This window comes from Marmota flaviventris, chromosome 1 (genome assembly GCF_047511675.1).
Source record: "Marmota flaviventris isolate mMarFla1 chromosome 1, mMarFla1.hap1, whole genome shotgun sequence".
Lineage (NCBI taxonomy): Eukaryota > Metazoa > Chordata > Mammalia > Rodentia > Sciuridae > Marmota > Marmota flaviventris.
In genome coordinates, this window is record NC_092498.1 from 81,427,337 (window position 1) to 81,441,074 (window position 13,738).

At 36.8% G+C, this 13,738-nt stretch overlaps 1 protein-coding gene across 1 annotated transcript in view; it reads left to right on the forward strand.

Moving 5' to 3' along the window:
- Positions 1-13,738, forward strand: part of Dnah11 (dynein axonemal heavy chain 11) — a 318,014-nt gene that overhangs the window by 181,026 nt on the left and 123,250 nt on the right. The window contains exons 53-54 of the mRNA XM_027932705.3: positions 680-803; positions 1,248-1,390. Of these exons, the coding sequence (XP_027788506.2) occupies positions 680-803; positions 1,248-1,390 (267 nt within the window). The remainder of the gene's footprint in view (positions 1-679; positions 804-1,247; positions 1,391-13,738) is intronic.

Below are 13,738 nucleotides of genomic sequence, written 5' to 3' on the forward strand. Positions count from 1 at the left end.
TATCCCATCAAAATGAATACTTTTCAACATAATGACACAAATAGGTCAAATAAAAAGTATAGAAAAGACATACCTTGAAACACTAATCGTAAGAGTTAGTGACTATGTTAACATTCATAAAAATAAACTTTAAGAAGTACCATGAAGAAAATAGAGGAATATTTTATAATAGTGAAAGAAAAAGTCATAAAATTTTTACTTCATAATTGTAATATTACTGAGAAAATGGTACTTTTAGTTTTAGAAAGTGCTATTTTAAATTATTAAAAATTCATGCTTTTAATGTTACTAGCTAAATAAAAAACTATTTTCAGTGAAAATAGAGTATTATTGGAATGAGCAGAAGCTGTCCTTCCATCCTGTTGCTGGAAGGAGGCATCCCTGAGAGTTCTACACCCTCTTAGAATGAAGCTGTCACTCATCAGCAGCTCCTTTCCACGCCCATGCTCCATTAAGCCACTTGTGTAGTTTAGCGTCATATAATATGACTCTCCTCATTGTATACCAGAAGTAGAGGTGACGTCATGCTGTCTTCCCCTGTGGCAAGTCTTTGGGAGGAAAGGCACAGAGCGCTGCCGCCATGCTGAAGTTCCCCTATTCTTCCCAGCACTCACTCAGGTACTCCCAACATCACATCAGCGTTTTAACAAAACATGAATGATGGCCTCTTTCCTTGCAGGTAGATCTTGCCAATTTGTACATCAGAACCGGAGCCAAGAACATGCCCACTGTGTTCCTGCTGACAGATGCCCACGTTCTAGATGAGAGCTTTCTCGTGCTGATTAATGACTTGCTGGCATCAGGTGATTAAACCAACACATTTCTTGAAAGATCTTCCCCAGTGACAAATTATCTGTAGTTTCAGTGAACTTTAAAGAGAGATAATTTGTCTTTGAGATGTTTGCTGGGACAGTCTTTGGGGAGAAACTTATAAACCTAACTAATTTGAGGTGTATTGCTTTCTTAGTTTGCTTATGGAGGAGAAGTGCCATAGAAAGGACTCCAGTGAAGTAAATGTTATTCCTACACATATGGGTTTAGTGGGTGTGTTCCTCATTGCTTGTCCTCAATGTTCTGTATGTCTGAAAACACAAAAAGAAAAAAAAATGATATTTCTCATTTCAAACTCTTAAGGTTTAAGCGGATCTTTATTTTATAAAACATATCAGACGTTAAAAAGTCTCATCTAAAGTTTAAATTGCAATCACCTGTAGTAATTCTCCTCTTTTTTGGGGTGGGGGATGCAGGAGAAATCCCAGATCTGTTCAGTGATGAAGATGCGGACAAGATAGTTTCTGGAATTCGTAATGAAGTTCGTGGTCTGGGCATAGTGGACTCCAGGGAAAACTGTTGGAAATTCTTTTTGGCCAGGGTCCAACTACAGCTCAAAGTAAGAAACCCTTGCTTTCCCTGCATATTGTTTAACAGTTGCTTTGGGCACTGTAATGTGAATCTGTAGCAGGAGTTATGTTACAGGTCTGAATTTCAGTGACTTTGGAAAGGATAAGTGCCCTTTAACAGGCTGTGTCTTCAGTGTGGTGCTCTCAGGTCTGCTGAGATGCTGGGCTCCTGGGAAGCCTTGGGCTGAGCCGAGTGTGCGGTGCCCAGCTGGACCTCATGTGTTTCTGTCCCAGCAGAGCTTACACTGTCACCACAGGCATCTGACAGGACAGGTGTAAACAGTGAGAGCATGTTCTGCTTCCTAAGTGGAATAGGTCACTCTGGAGGCACAATGTGCTGCATGTCAAGCAGGGATCAGAATTCATGGGGAGGAAGTTTCAGAAAGAGGAAATGGCAATTCTACAAGGGAGGAAAAACATGTTTGGTGAAACCTGAGATAGCCCTCCAAGACTGCAGCATGGAGTTCTTATGGGGAGACCATGATTAATAAGTCTGGGAAAATAAACTGAGATAAAGTAAGGAGTTTGTAAATCATTCAGTGAACAATAGGGAGAGTTTGGAGTTAAGTGACTGGGATGTCAATACTTCATGGCAAGTAATCTAGGGGTGTTACTCAAGTGTTCTGAGGTTTAACCCTGTGTTTTTCTCCTTAGGCTACTCTATGCTTTCGTGTATCATATGGGGATATGATACAACCAAATAACAGCTCCGTAAAGGAAAAGAATTATAAGAAAACTCTCCAAGTGTATGGCCAAAAGCTAATTTCAAAATGCTGTTACAGAAAATCCAGGCTTCCCAGTGTAAAAATAGTTTGTAACCTAAAAAGATTACTGCTTTACTCCTTCTGCTGTTGCTACACCTATCAAGTTAGTAACAGGTTCTGTGGCAGCTATAAAGCTAGAAGTATTTAAGGAAAGGGTATGGAGAGTGGTACTAGCCAGGGGTATATCTTGGTTTGAAGAAGGTGAAGGAGTAGACTAACACTCTGCAATTTCTAATTACACAGTAATCTTACTGAATAGTTCTAGGCTGATATTAGAAGGTTGGGACTTACGGTTCAGTTGCTTAAAGAGTTTTCTCCCCACCAAAGATGTGACTGAAACCAGACACAGAGGCACACATCTGTACTCTCAGTGATTCAGGAGGCCGAAATAGGAGAACTGCAAATTTAAGGCCACCCTAGGCTACTAAGGGAGACTATGTCTCAAGAAATAAAAAGGGATGGGAATGTAGCTCAGAGGTAGAACACCTCAGAGGTAGAACATGAACATCCATGGTACTACCAATTTTTTTTAAAAAAGAAATTATTGTTACTGAGTAGCAAGTCCAGGAATTTCTTCCCATTTCATGGTAATATGTTTGAATAACATTTTCTTTATGGAATGGGAAAACATTTTAATTTGAGGTAGTAATGTTATAAATCAGTGATTATCAAAGTCTGTTCCTCAGAGCTACAGAATCAATATCACCTAGAAACTTCTTAAAAATGTGAATTCTCCAATTCTATCCTAGACCTCCAGAAGCAGAAACTCTGTGGGTGGGGCCAAGAAAGCTAAGCTTTAACAAGCTTTCCAGATGATTCCAAGGCTTCCTGAAACTTGAGAATTATCATTATAAATAATGCCATTATGTGCATCCTTTATATCTTTCATGCTCAACTTTGCTTATTTCTATAGCATAAATTCCTAGAACAGCAATTGCTACATTCCATAGTTGCAACTTGGGATAGCTTTTTAACATGCCTGCACATCCTTTGATGCTATTGTTACTGACAGGGACTGACAGGGTCATGTACATCACCTCTCCTTGAATATGGATGAACTTATGACGGCTTCAACTAATACAGTAGAACCAAAGCAATGTGGAGTAAATTCTGTGGCTAACTCATAAAAGGGCAGTTTCTCTATCGAACTATACATATTGTTGTTTATAAGAGTTCTATGCATATAAAGTAAATAGCCTTATAGTTATATGTGTGCCATATATATTTCCCCTATTCTTTTATTTAGCTTTTAAGTATGCATATGATGCATGCTTGTTTACTTGCTTATAACTTTTGAATATCTTTTTTAAAGTTCATCTCTTAGATTAATGAGTGTTTTCCTTAGTGAATTTGGGGTTTCTTATGAATTTAGAAAAGTATTTTATTTCCCAAAATTATCTTCAATAAAGCAGATGAAAATCAATTCAGAGAAGCAAAAACTCAACCAACAGTTCCTTAGCCTCTCATATCAAAAAGTCCAGACTGGCTGGCTAACGCCCTTGGAGACCCAGGGTCTTATGTCTTGTCTTTCTTCCAGTTTTTATCCTGTTGCCTCCCACCTCCGGATCACAGAATGCCACAGGAGATTTTTATTGTAAGCAGGAAGAAGAAGGTGAAACAGATGTGAGGGTTACCTGGATCCGGAAACCAGTTCTCCCCAAAACCTTGAGCTGATATCTTACTGGTCACACTCTATCAACAGTTACCTGGGAGACTGGGAAGGGAATACTGGAAGTTGGCATGCTGCCTTTAAGCATAAAATTGAATACAGACTTCAGAATACGTCTGCCCCTAGATCTACTATGGGGTTACATCTCTATAAGCCCATCACAGGTTGAAGGTATTGTAGGTTGAAATGCATTCCACACACCTAACCTGTGAAGCATGGCAGCTCAGTAGCACCCTGCACTGTAGAGCCTCAGTCGTCACCTGTCATGATCACATGGCTGACTGGGAGCTGCTGCTGGCCGAGGCTGCCCAGCCTTGGGAGAGCATCCTACTACACACACTAGCCAGGGAAAGATCCAAATTCCAAATATGTTTTCTACTAAATGTGTTTTACTTCCACACCACTGTAGAGTTGAAAAATTGAAAGTGAACCATCACAAAGGAACCATCTATAGTTTTAAAAAAGTAACAGTATCAATCATTCCAGTGCCCATATGCTTTCATGAGCTATGTTTAAAACTACTACTTGTAGAATATATTTCTTTTTATATATAGTAGGGAGTGAGCTGAGAAGCTTTAGGTTATTTTTCCCCTAAAGAAATCGTTTTTATCTCAACACCATGTATTTATTTCTTCCCTTTAAGTTTCATATACTGCCTGTATTATTTGCCAAATGGCCATTTTTTTTTTATCTATTTCAGATTCAAATTTTATTGCTATCTCTCTAAGTTGATCCCAACATTACACTGTGCAAATTAGTACATCTTTTTTTAAAATATGTTTTAATACCTAATTGTGCTTTCTGGTCAAGTTTATATCTCTAAACAAGCATTAGATTTATTGTCAAATTCTAAACACTATTTTGATTCTGATAGAAATCATGCTAAATGCTTATTTTGGGGAGAATTTAATCTTTATGAAGTCTTTAAGTGTTTTTATAAAGCTTTGTAATAGCATCTTATTTGAGTATAGGAGAGCTATTGGTTTTCACTTTTATACCCAGCTACCTTGCTGCCTCGCTTATAGTTTCTAATGGCTCATTGATATATAGCCTGCAAGTGAAGTTATTTGGTCTTTTCCGCTATTCTGCTCATCAGTTCTCCTCATTGCTGTGGTAAACATTATAGAATAACTCAATATTAATGGTGATAATGAAAATTTTGTCTTGATTCTGACTTTAACAAGGATCTCTCTCGTGTTTCATTGTTATGTCATCTATTGGCTTTTGATGCAGGGTATATATTTTGTCAAAAAACTGTCTATTTACTAAATTCTTTTCCAGAGTCTGTTGAGATAATTATATGGTTCTTCTCCTTGGACTTGTATACAGCAGTTTTACATTTTTATATCCATCAGTCTTCCTTTGTGCATTGCCTTTGGTTCTGTACATAGGTAAGCCTTACCTAAACTGAAATCAGTTTGTGGTCCTCTCTGTTGATGTCTAATCATTTTGGAGAGGGGGGTACCAGGGGCACTCAACCACTGAGTCACATCCTCAGTCCTATTTTGTATTTTATTTAGAGACAGGGTCTCACTGAGTTGCTTAGCACTTTGCTTTTGCTGAAGCTGCCTATGAACTGATGATCCTCCTGCCTCAGCTTCCTGAGCTGCTGGGATTACAAGCAATGTGTCCCTGTGCCCAGCTAATCATTTTTATAGTTTGATATTTTATTGCTTAACTCGGCACAAACTGGAATTTATTTTGATGTTAAATATGAATAATTTTGTCCAAGGACTATTAATGAAATAACCTATTCCTTCCCTACTAAAATGGACAGAAGTTTGGTTTTGTTGCTGTGTTTACTGTTTTGTATTTAATGCTAAGAAAGAGCATTCTGAGGAATATATCCCTCAGAAAAAGGTATCCCACTTATAATGCCTTTTGCTTCTATCCCTTAGTTTGATACATTATGAGGGAGATAGTGGTCAGAACCATGACCTCTTTCCTTGAGTGAGAACCAATATGGCGAAAATGGGTCACCTTTTAGCTGAACGTGGCAGCTTCTTAGCAAATAATGTATATGACTCCCTAATCCTTAGAATTTTAAAAAGAATCCCAAATTACTGTTAGTTTCAGATAGCATGCTACTTACCAGCATATACTAAACACTTGGAGTTTCTGATGAGCTGGTATCTCCCTGCCTGTGTTCAGAGCTGGGTTCCATGGGAAGCTGACTGTGTCACAAGGGTTGTTAGCACACCTGGCAGGTCAAGCTGAATGATGTGCCGTTGCCACCCCATTACCCATGCTCACCACCCAAATTCGGTTCTCATTCAGAATGCAGGGCTATAAGAACCTGTTGGCATGCAGAACATAACCTCTGAATCTCATGAGGCTATTCCCATTAATGATCATCAGATGCATGTCCTTGGATTGCTACAAATAAGCCGATGAATAAGTGCCACATGATTTCTCTCCTTCACATTTGTACACATGGAGCTTTTCCTACATAATCTTCATCTTATATCATAGTATAACATTTTCTGTTTCTTTCCTGTTGATCTTTAGTTAACCCCCAAATTTTTCTTTCATGTTTTCCTTCCTGGCCATCTGATGCTATAGGGCAAAGGACAGTTGATTTCTGTAGCAGTTTCCCTGATTCTTTCCCTAGATGGTAGACATCCATCTGTCTTTTCTCTGTGTTTGGATGCATGGAGAGATCCATTTCTGATAATATTAGATATAGAAGCTCATTGTATAAAATTTAAAAATAGAGAACCATATAAAGAAAATAAAAACAATCCTTAATTGTTATCTGTAGATAACATTAATATATTTCCTTCCAGTTTTTTTTAATGTGTTTATAAACATATTTAAGGTGTGGATTTAAAACTAAAAATTTTTTGGTCACATCTCACACTATTGTCTTTAATTACCTTCTTTTATGCTATTTTGAGTGGAAGACTTTATAGGAAAAAAAGATATTAAAATAATTTCAGAATTTGGCATATGGAATGAACTGTTTAAATCAAATGTACATTGTTCTAAATAACCACTTACGTAAAACAAACTATACCCATTATCAAATTTCCTGTTGGTTTGTTGTGGTTTTTATTAATTTATATGAGCTCTTTTTGTATTGACTAGTATTCATGTGTCCATAATGTCTTTTTCTGTTTTACATGTTACCAGTTCTTCCTCAAGTTGGTAATAATTCTGGTAAATTTGTTTATGATGACGTTTTCCATTTTTATGTATTAAAACTGTCAGATTTTTTCCTTCATGACTTGCATGTTAAAGGCTTTTGGGGGATATATGTCTGCAGTGCATGTTTATAAAATATTACCCTGGATTTTATTTAAATTAATTCATAACATTTTAATGTTCAGCTCTGAATTTTTGTGTGTAGTCTAAGGTAGTTTTCCTATTTTTTTACCCTCAAATTGTCCTAATACCATTTATTGTATAATCTCTCTTCACTAATTTGAAATGTTACTTTTCTCATATTAAATGCCTACAAATGGTGGGCTCTGTTTCTGGCATCTGCTACGACCTGTTATTCTGTTCTTCTGTAGTTGCATATAAAACCCACACTGCTTTATTTATTGTAGCTTTCTAGTACATTCTGGAATCTAGTAGAGTAGAAACCCTTTCCTTTTCTACATTTACTTAGCTATTTGCTAAGTAAATAATTAATTTGCCAGATAAACTATGAGATCAGTTTGATATTTTAAAAAATCTAATGAGAATGTATAAACTGTATTGGGGATCATAGATCTCCTTAGAATACTGGATATTTAGCCTGGGTACAGAGGCTCATGCCTGTAATACCAGTGACTTGGGAGGCTTAGGCAGGAAGATTGAAAGTTCAAGCCAGCCTCAGCAACCTAGCAAGGTTCTAAGCAACTTGGTGAGACTCTGTCTCAAAATTAAAAAAAAAAAAAAGTCTGAGGATGTTGCTCAGTGATTAAGCACCTCTGAGTTTAATACCTAGTACTAAAATTTTTTTAAAAAAATTAAAACCAGGATATTTTAATTCATTTATCTATACTCTTTTATTTACTGTAACATAAGGTTTATTTCCTGCTAGTGTGAATTCACTTTCAATATTCTGTTTTTCCAAATATCATTTTGATGTTTTTAATCCAGCTTTATCCCATATAAACTTTAAAATCACTTCATGAAATTCTGTTAATCCTATTGGAAATTAATAGAATTGCTTAAAATTCATTAATGGATGTAAGAAGGACTGCATCTTTTTAATAATTGATCTCTTAGGAACGTGTCTTTAACTGACCTCTGATAAAGTAGCTGGTTATCTTCATGTTTCTTTTACATATCTCTCATTCATTTATCTTCTCAATATTTTATTGTATCTGTCCCTCCTGTTGAATTTCCAACACATCATTGTGGAAACAGAAGTAAGCAATCAGATGGAGGGAAGAGGAGGGATGGATAGGTGTGTGTTTACGTGTTGTTCTCTTCCCAGCTGTTTCTTTGAACACTCATTCCAATAGATTTTTACCTTTTGTTTAGACAAATGTGTAGATGGTTACATCATCTTTGTATTTTTATTCCTCCTCCTCTAATAATCTCTCCTTTTTCTGTATATTATACCCATGCTTTCTGAACAAATTTTAGAGCTGTTGTACCCATGTTTTTCTTGTTTTTTATTTTAATGCTAATAGCATTCTATCATCAAATGTAGGATGAAATATTAACTTGTGGTGTTTAAAATAGTTTTTAGGAAGAATTGTTGCAGTTTATCACATATTTTCTCATTGAAGCCTTATTTTCTTCCTTTGTCTTGGCCTGTCCTTGTATTATGGCCTTCTATCTTCCTCTTTTTCTAGCCTCTAGAGAGTTCCCAACCTTTTCTTCAGATTTTGTTTTTTAATCCAATTTTTTTATTTATATGGTACTGGGGATTGAAACCAGGGGTGCTTTACCACTGAGCTACATCTCCAGTTCTTTTTTTTTTTTTTTTTTTTTTTTAGTGTGTGTGTGTGTGTGTGTGTTATTGGGGATCAAACCCAGGGCCTTGGGCATATAAAGCAACCACTCTTCCAACAGAGCTATATATCCCCAGCCTCTTCAGGTTTCTATATTAAATTTGCTTGGCAATTTCTTTTTCTTCCGAAGGATGCTTTTTAATTTTGTTGGCTATATAGTATGTTTGTTCCACTTAGACTTTTTTCCCTTCTTCTTTCTTCTTGGATAGAAGAAAGCAATTCATATCTGAAGTTTGGCAACAGGTTTGGTGGGTGATTGGCTCTTGTCTCCTACTGCCTCATGCCACAGGAACCTGATCAACAGAAATGCTGGGTAACGCTGATATTCAGCAGCAGATTAACATGGTCTCACACAGTGTAAACCAAAAGATATAGTGCTAGCACAAATAATGTTCATGATGTATAATTTTTTTATTTTGTTTAAAAAGCTCAAATACTCACCTATTCAATAGAAAATGCAATATCATGGACTTGTACCTGTGTGATTGTAAAGTCAAGTCTCTTCAGTTCTGCATCTGGTTGAGGAACAGAACATCTGACTTCCTCTTCTTATAAGGATGGTAGTCTAGGATGGCTAAAAGGTGACATGGACAGTCTGTACTCCTGCCCCACATCTGCCTTTTGCCCTGATGGGGAAAAGGAAAGTTCTACTGCTTGCCTGGCTCTATGCCTCTACCCTGCTAATATGTCTTGCTTGTCAGGGCCATACCTCTGGATCTGGTACTCTAGTTCCTGCCCTCTCACTTTCTGGTATTAGACAACGTGAGTAGAATAAAAAGAACTTTAGGAGGATACAACAGATGCGACTTGTGCTCCATATCTGAGGTCCCCCATCCTTGAGTTTCCATAAAACAGCACAACCTCAAAAAATATTAGGACACAAGTATCAGTATTTTATTTGGCCTGGGAGGAATTATTTGAATCCATCATTTAGTTACTCCTTCACCTAACCATTCATAGGTCATGATGTGCTGGGCCCTGACAAGGGGATGAGGAACAAGAGCCAACCCACCTAGAGCTTACCTCATTGTTGGGAAGATAAACCCCAGATCCGGTAATGACACTAACAAATGCAAACTTAATGCTCTATAAATGAGAGAGAGGGATTACATAAGGTAGCAGAAGATCTGGTGGTAAAGATTCATGGACGTAAAGATAGGAAGAGTCTTGAAGACAATAATCATCTCCATTTTTCTAAATTACTTATTCCTTCATTTGTTATTTTTACTCTAATTTTTTTTTTCAGTGCTAGGGATTAGTCCCAGGGCCTCACACGTGCTAGCAAAGTGCCTTCCCATTGAACCACATCCCCAACCCTCATTATTTTGTGTTCTAAAAGGAAACTTCAACACCAGAAATAAAGGATATCCCTTTATATTGGGTAAGCTTTGCATTTTTAAAAGCATCTCCATGTTCTCCTTTTGCTAACATTCAGATCTGGGGTTGGCCAGTCGAGGACAAGGCCTGTCCCATGGAGAGGTGCCACATGGTCAGCAGCAGTACTTGCCTGCTCTACTGGCACAGCCCTATAGATTGGAAGCCAGAAACTTTGCATGACATAGTTCAAATACAGACCTATTTAAAATGGAGAAAATTCCAAATTTTCTTGGAAAAAAAGAAAACAAAAATCCATGATATGTAGTTATGGGCTGCCATTGGCATGGAGAATATAAGTGACCACTGCAGGCCCTGAGGTCAGGCAGAGCAAATGACCAAATTCCAACAGTGGAGATAGAAAGAAGAAAAAAAAATCAGCTAAGAAAATAAAGTTAAAAATGCTTCAGGCAGCTGTGCTCTCTTCTAAAAGCAAATTCTCATAAGTAAAAAAGCAAACCCTGAAACCACCATCTATGTATTTCCTGCGGAGGGGGCTCTCCAGGCTGTCCTCACTCCTCAGGCCTGGTGTGTGCTTTACTCTCTGTTGGGATTCCAAATACAATTTTCTTTATAAATAGGAGAGTTTCTATATGTTTAAAAAAGAAAGAAAAGTGAATTAAAATGCCCTGATATAAAACATTGCATCTAGTACAATTCTGGAATGTCCAATATTTACAAGTCAGAGGTCACAGAAATGGTTTCATTGGGTGCTATTAAAAAGGACATAAGTGTAAAAATGTACTGTTGTGTGTATGTTGAAGATACTGTTGGGTCTTTTTTTTTAAAAAAAAAAAGATCTGAACTTAAAAGGTTGTTACATGAGGGGGTAATACAGGAAGATAGAAGAATGATAAAATGAGACTAAAATTGTCAAAATGGGAAATAATTTTTGTGCCTAACTTCCATTCCTATGTGGGTTCTCTCAGTAAGATTCAGATCTTGTGGACTGGGGCTATAGCTCAGTTGGTAGAGTGTTTGCCTTGCATGTACAAGGCCCTGAGTTCGATCCCCAGCACCACAAATTAAAAAAAAAAAAAAAATCAGATCTTCTTATTCTTAGAAAACAGACGTGTGAAGATAAATGCAAATTTAAGTTGTGGATAGAAGCTGCTGAAGTAAGTATGTGGGAAGGTTACTTCTGAGAATGAACTATATCAACTGGAAAAAAATATAGAGTGGCTGTAGCAATTCAGATTCTATTACAAAGTGAAATGGACTAAGTCCTGTTGGTAATACACAAATAAGTATGCACTCACTATGGGATTGTACCTAAAAGAAATTGAGGCATGTTACAAAGCGCAATGAAATGTGGGTTATTGCAAATGAGTCATAACACCTGTGAGGGGGAAAAGAAGGGAAAAAAAGAATAGAAAATTCTATGGTATGGATTCCCAAAACAAGTTCCTGACATCCAAATGTTAGAGCTGCAGGAAATACATAGATGGTGATTTCAGGGTTTGCTTTTTTCCTGTGAGAATTTGCTTCTAGAAAAGAGCACAGCTGCCTGAAGCATTTTTAACTTTATTTTCTTAGCTGATTTTTTTTTTCTTTCTATCTTCACTGTTGGAATTTGGTCATTTGCAATTGGGAACTGTGTTTTGGGGGGGAGGGGTGGAAAGAACATCTATTTCAGTGCATTTAGGTACTTAAAAGTAGACAAATTCTGTTCAGATGAGGGATGGGACTGGCATCCTCCAGTCTGCCAACTCAAGGTATGCCTCAAGGAGAGGAAGTCTCAGATTGAACCCTAATTCAGAGTTTATTAACGAGAGACTCACGCACAGTTTTACAACCTTCTCTGTAAACTTGTTGCAATCCTAGCTATGTCCTTTTGGGAGTCTGACTAGCTCTTCTGTTGCAGGTGACTTTGGGGCAGATGGGAGGAACAACTCTATGGCAGGATTGAGCTGACCTTCTCTTTGGAGTCCTATCAAAAGATGGACTCTTTCCATAGTTCTTTGCCCCAGAACTAGTTGAAATCCAAAGTCTTGAGTGCAGTGATCAAGGGTTTAATTGCTGAGATACCTCCATATCTGGATTTTTCCTATTTCATTCATATATTGGTGAAGGTGGGGGTGCAGGTGCAGTATTTGACCTCAGATATATTGAACACTACTCATTTTATCAAGAAAAAAGCATGTCTCACATCTGTGATGCTGCATGGCTGACCATCATGTTGATGAGGGAAGTTAGCTCAGTTCCTGGTGGCTGGCTCAACAGTTTGGGCATTCATGACACTCTAAAATGCAGGTCGCCATACCCCACAGTCCGTATAGGCCCTGCTGGTGAACTTTAGATGTTTCTAAGAGTAATGAACATTCACATGCATGTCATAGCAGCCTGGGGTATTTTTTAAAATATTTTTTTTTATTTTTTATTCTTCTTAGACACACATGACAATTTTAAAAGTAAATTATACACAATATAGCACCCCTTTTCAATCATATGGTTTTGTATTTCTTATAAATCTTTTGCTATGTAATCTCTCCTGAAATTAAAGAAAATACAACAGGAAAATTATCCAGAGTGATTTCCCCCTATAATATGCTTCTTGTAGCAACAACTTGGGTTTACTCCAGGTTTTCTGTAAAATTGTGTGGAATATTTTACAAAAGAATAGACGAACCAATGGTTCCAGACATTAGCATGGGCTTCCAGAAAAATCTCATATAGCACTGCTTACTGAGAAAAGTTGGATGGTGGGGAAAATCTGTGCTGTCTTTATAGCATAACTAGGAATTATTATCAATAAATTAGACCAATAATTGCATCCTCAAGGATAGTATGGTATTATCAATTCCCTTCTTAGGAACTACTAATTACTAATGAATAACTATGTGTTATTGTTAACAACAAGGTCTTTGCTTTATATCAATTTATCTCCCAGGTTCTAGTTTAGATAGTAAAATTTAGATTATTTGTGATGGTTTATTTTAAATTCTCTAAACTTTCCAGTCCACTCTATAGGAAGAGACCTAGATTCCATGAGTATTTCACTAAGCAATGTCAGTAAAGCATTTTTGTGAGGCTGAGTAAATATGGTTTAGACACATTGTTCTCTAACATTTTTAAGACCTGATACTATGCCAATTATGAGTACAGAAGTAGATTAAATATAGAAGTCATGAAAATACTTGGGATTTCAAAATACCAAAAAAATGCTTTTTTTCCTCTGCTATAATTATGTGTAAATGAAGTTTCTAAAATTGGCACCAATGAGAAGTGATTTGGATATGGAAATCAACTTCTTGGGAAGAAAGGAGAAATATTAAATTGTAGGGAGAAAAGAAAGCCAAGAAACCTGAGGACTGAGATATAAGTGAAAATCATGCACTGGTACTTGGCACTTACAATATTAGAGCAATTATTCAATTGACAACTAGAGTATTGAATATAAGTGATCATCAGCTCATACATCACTAAAAACATTTTGCCATTAAAAAAAAAAAAAAAATCAGGCCTTATTTTACAACATATGCAAAAAACAACCAAGGTGACTTTAACATAAAAAAACTATAAAACTTCAGGAAGAGACCATGGAGGAAATCTTGATAGCATTGGTCTTTACAGTGACTT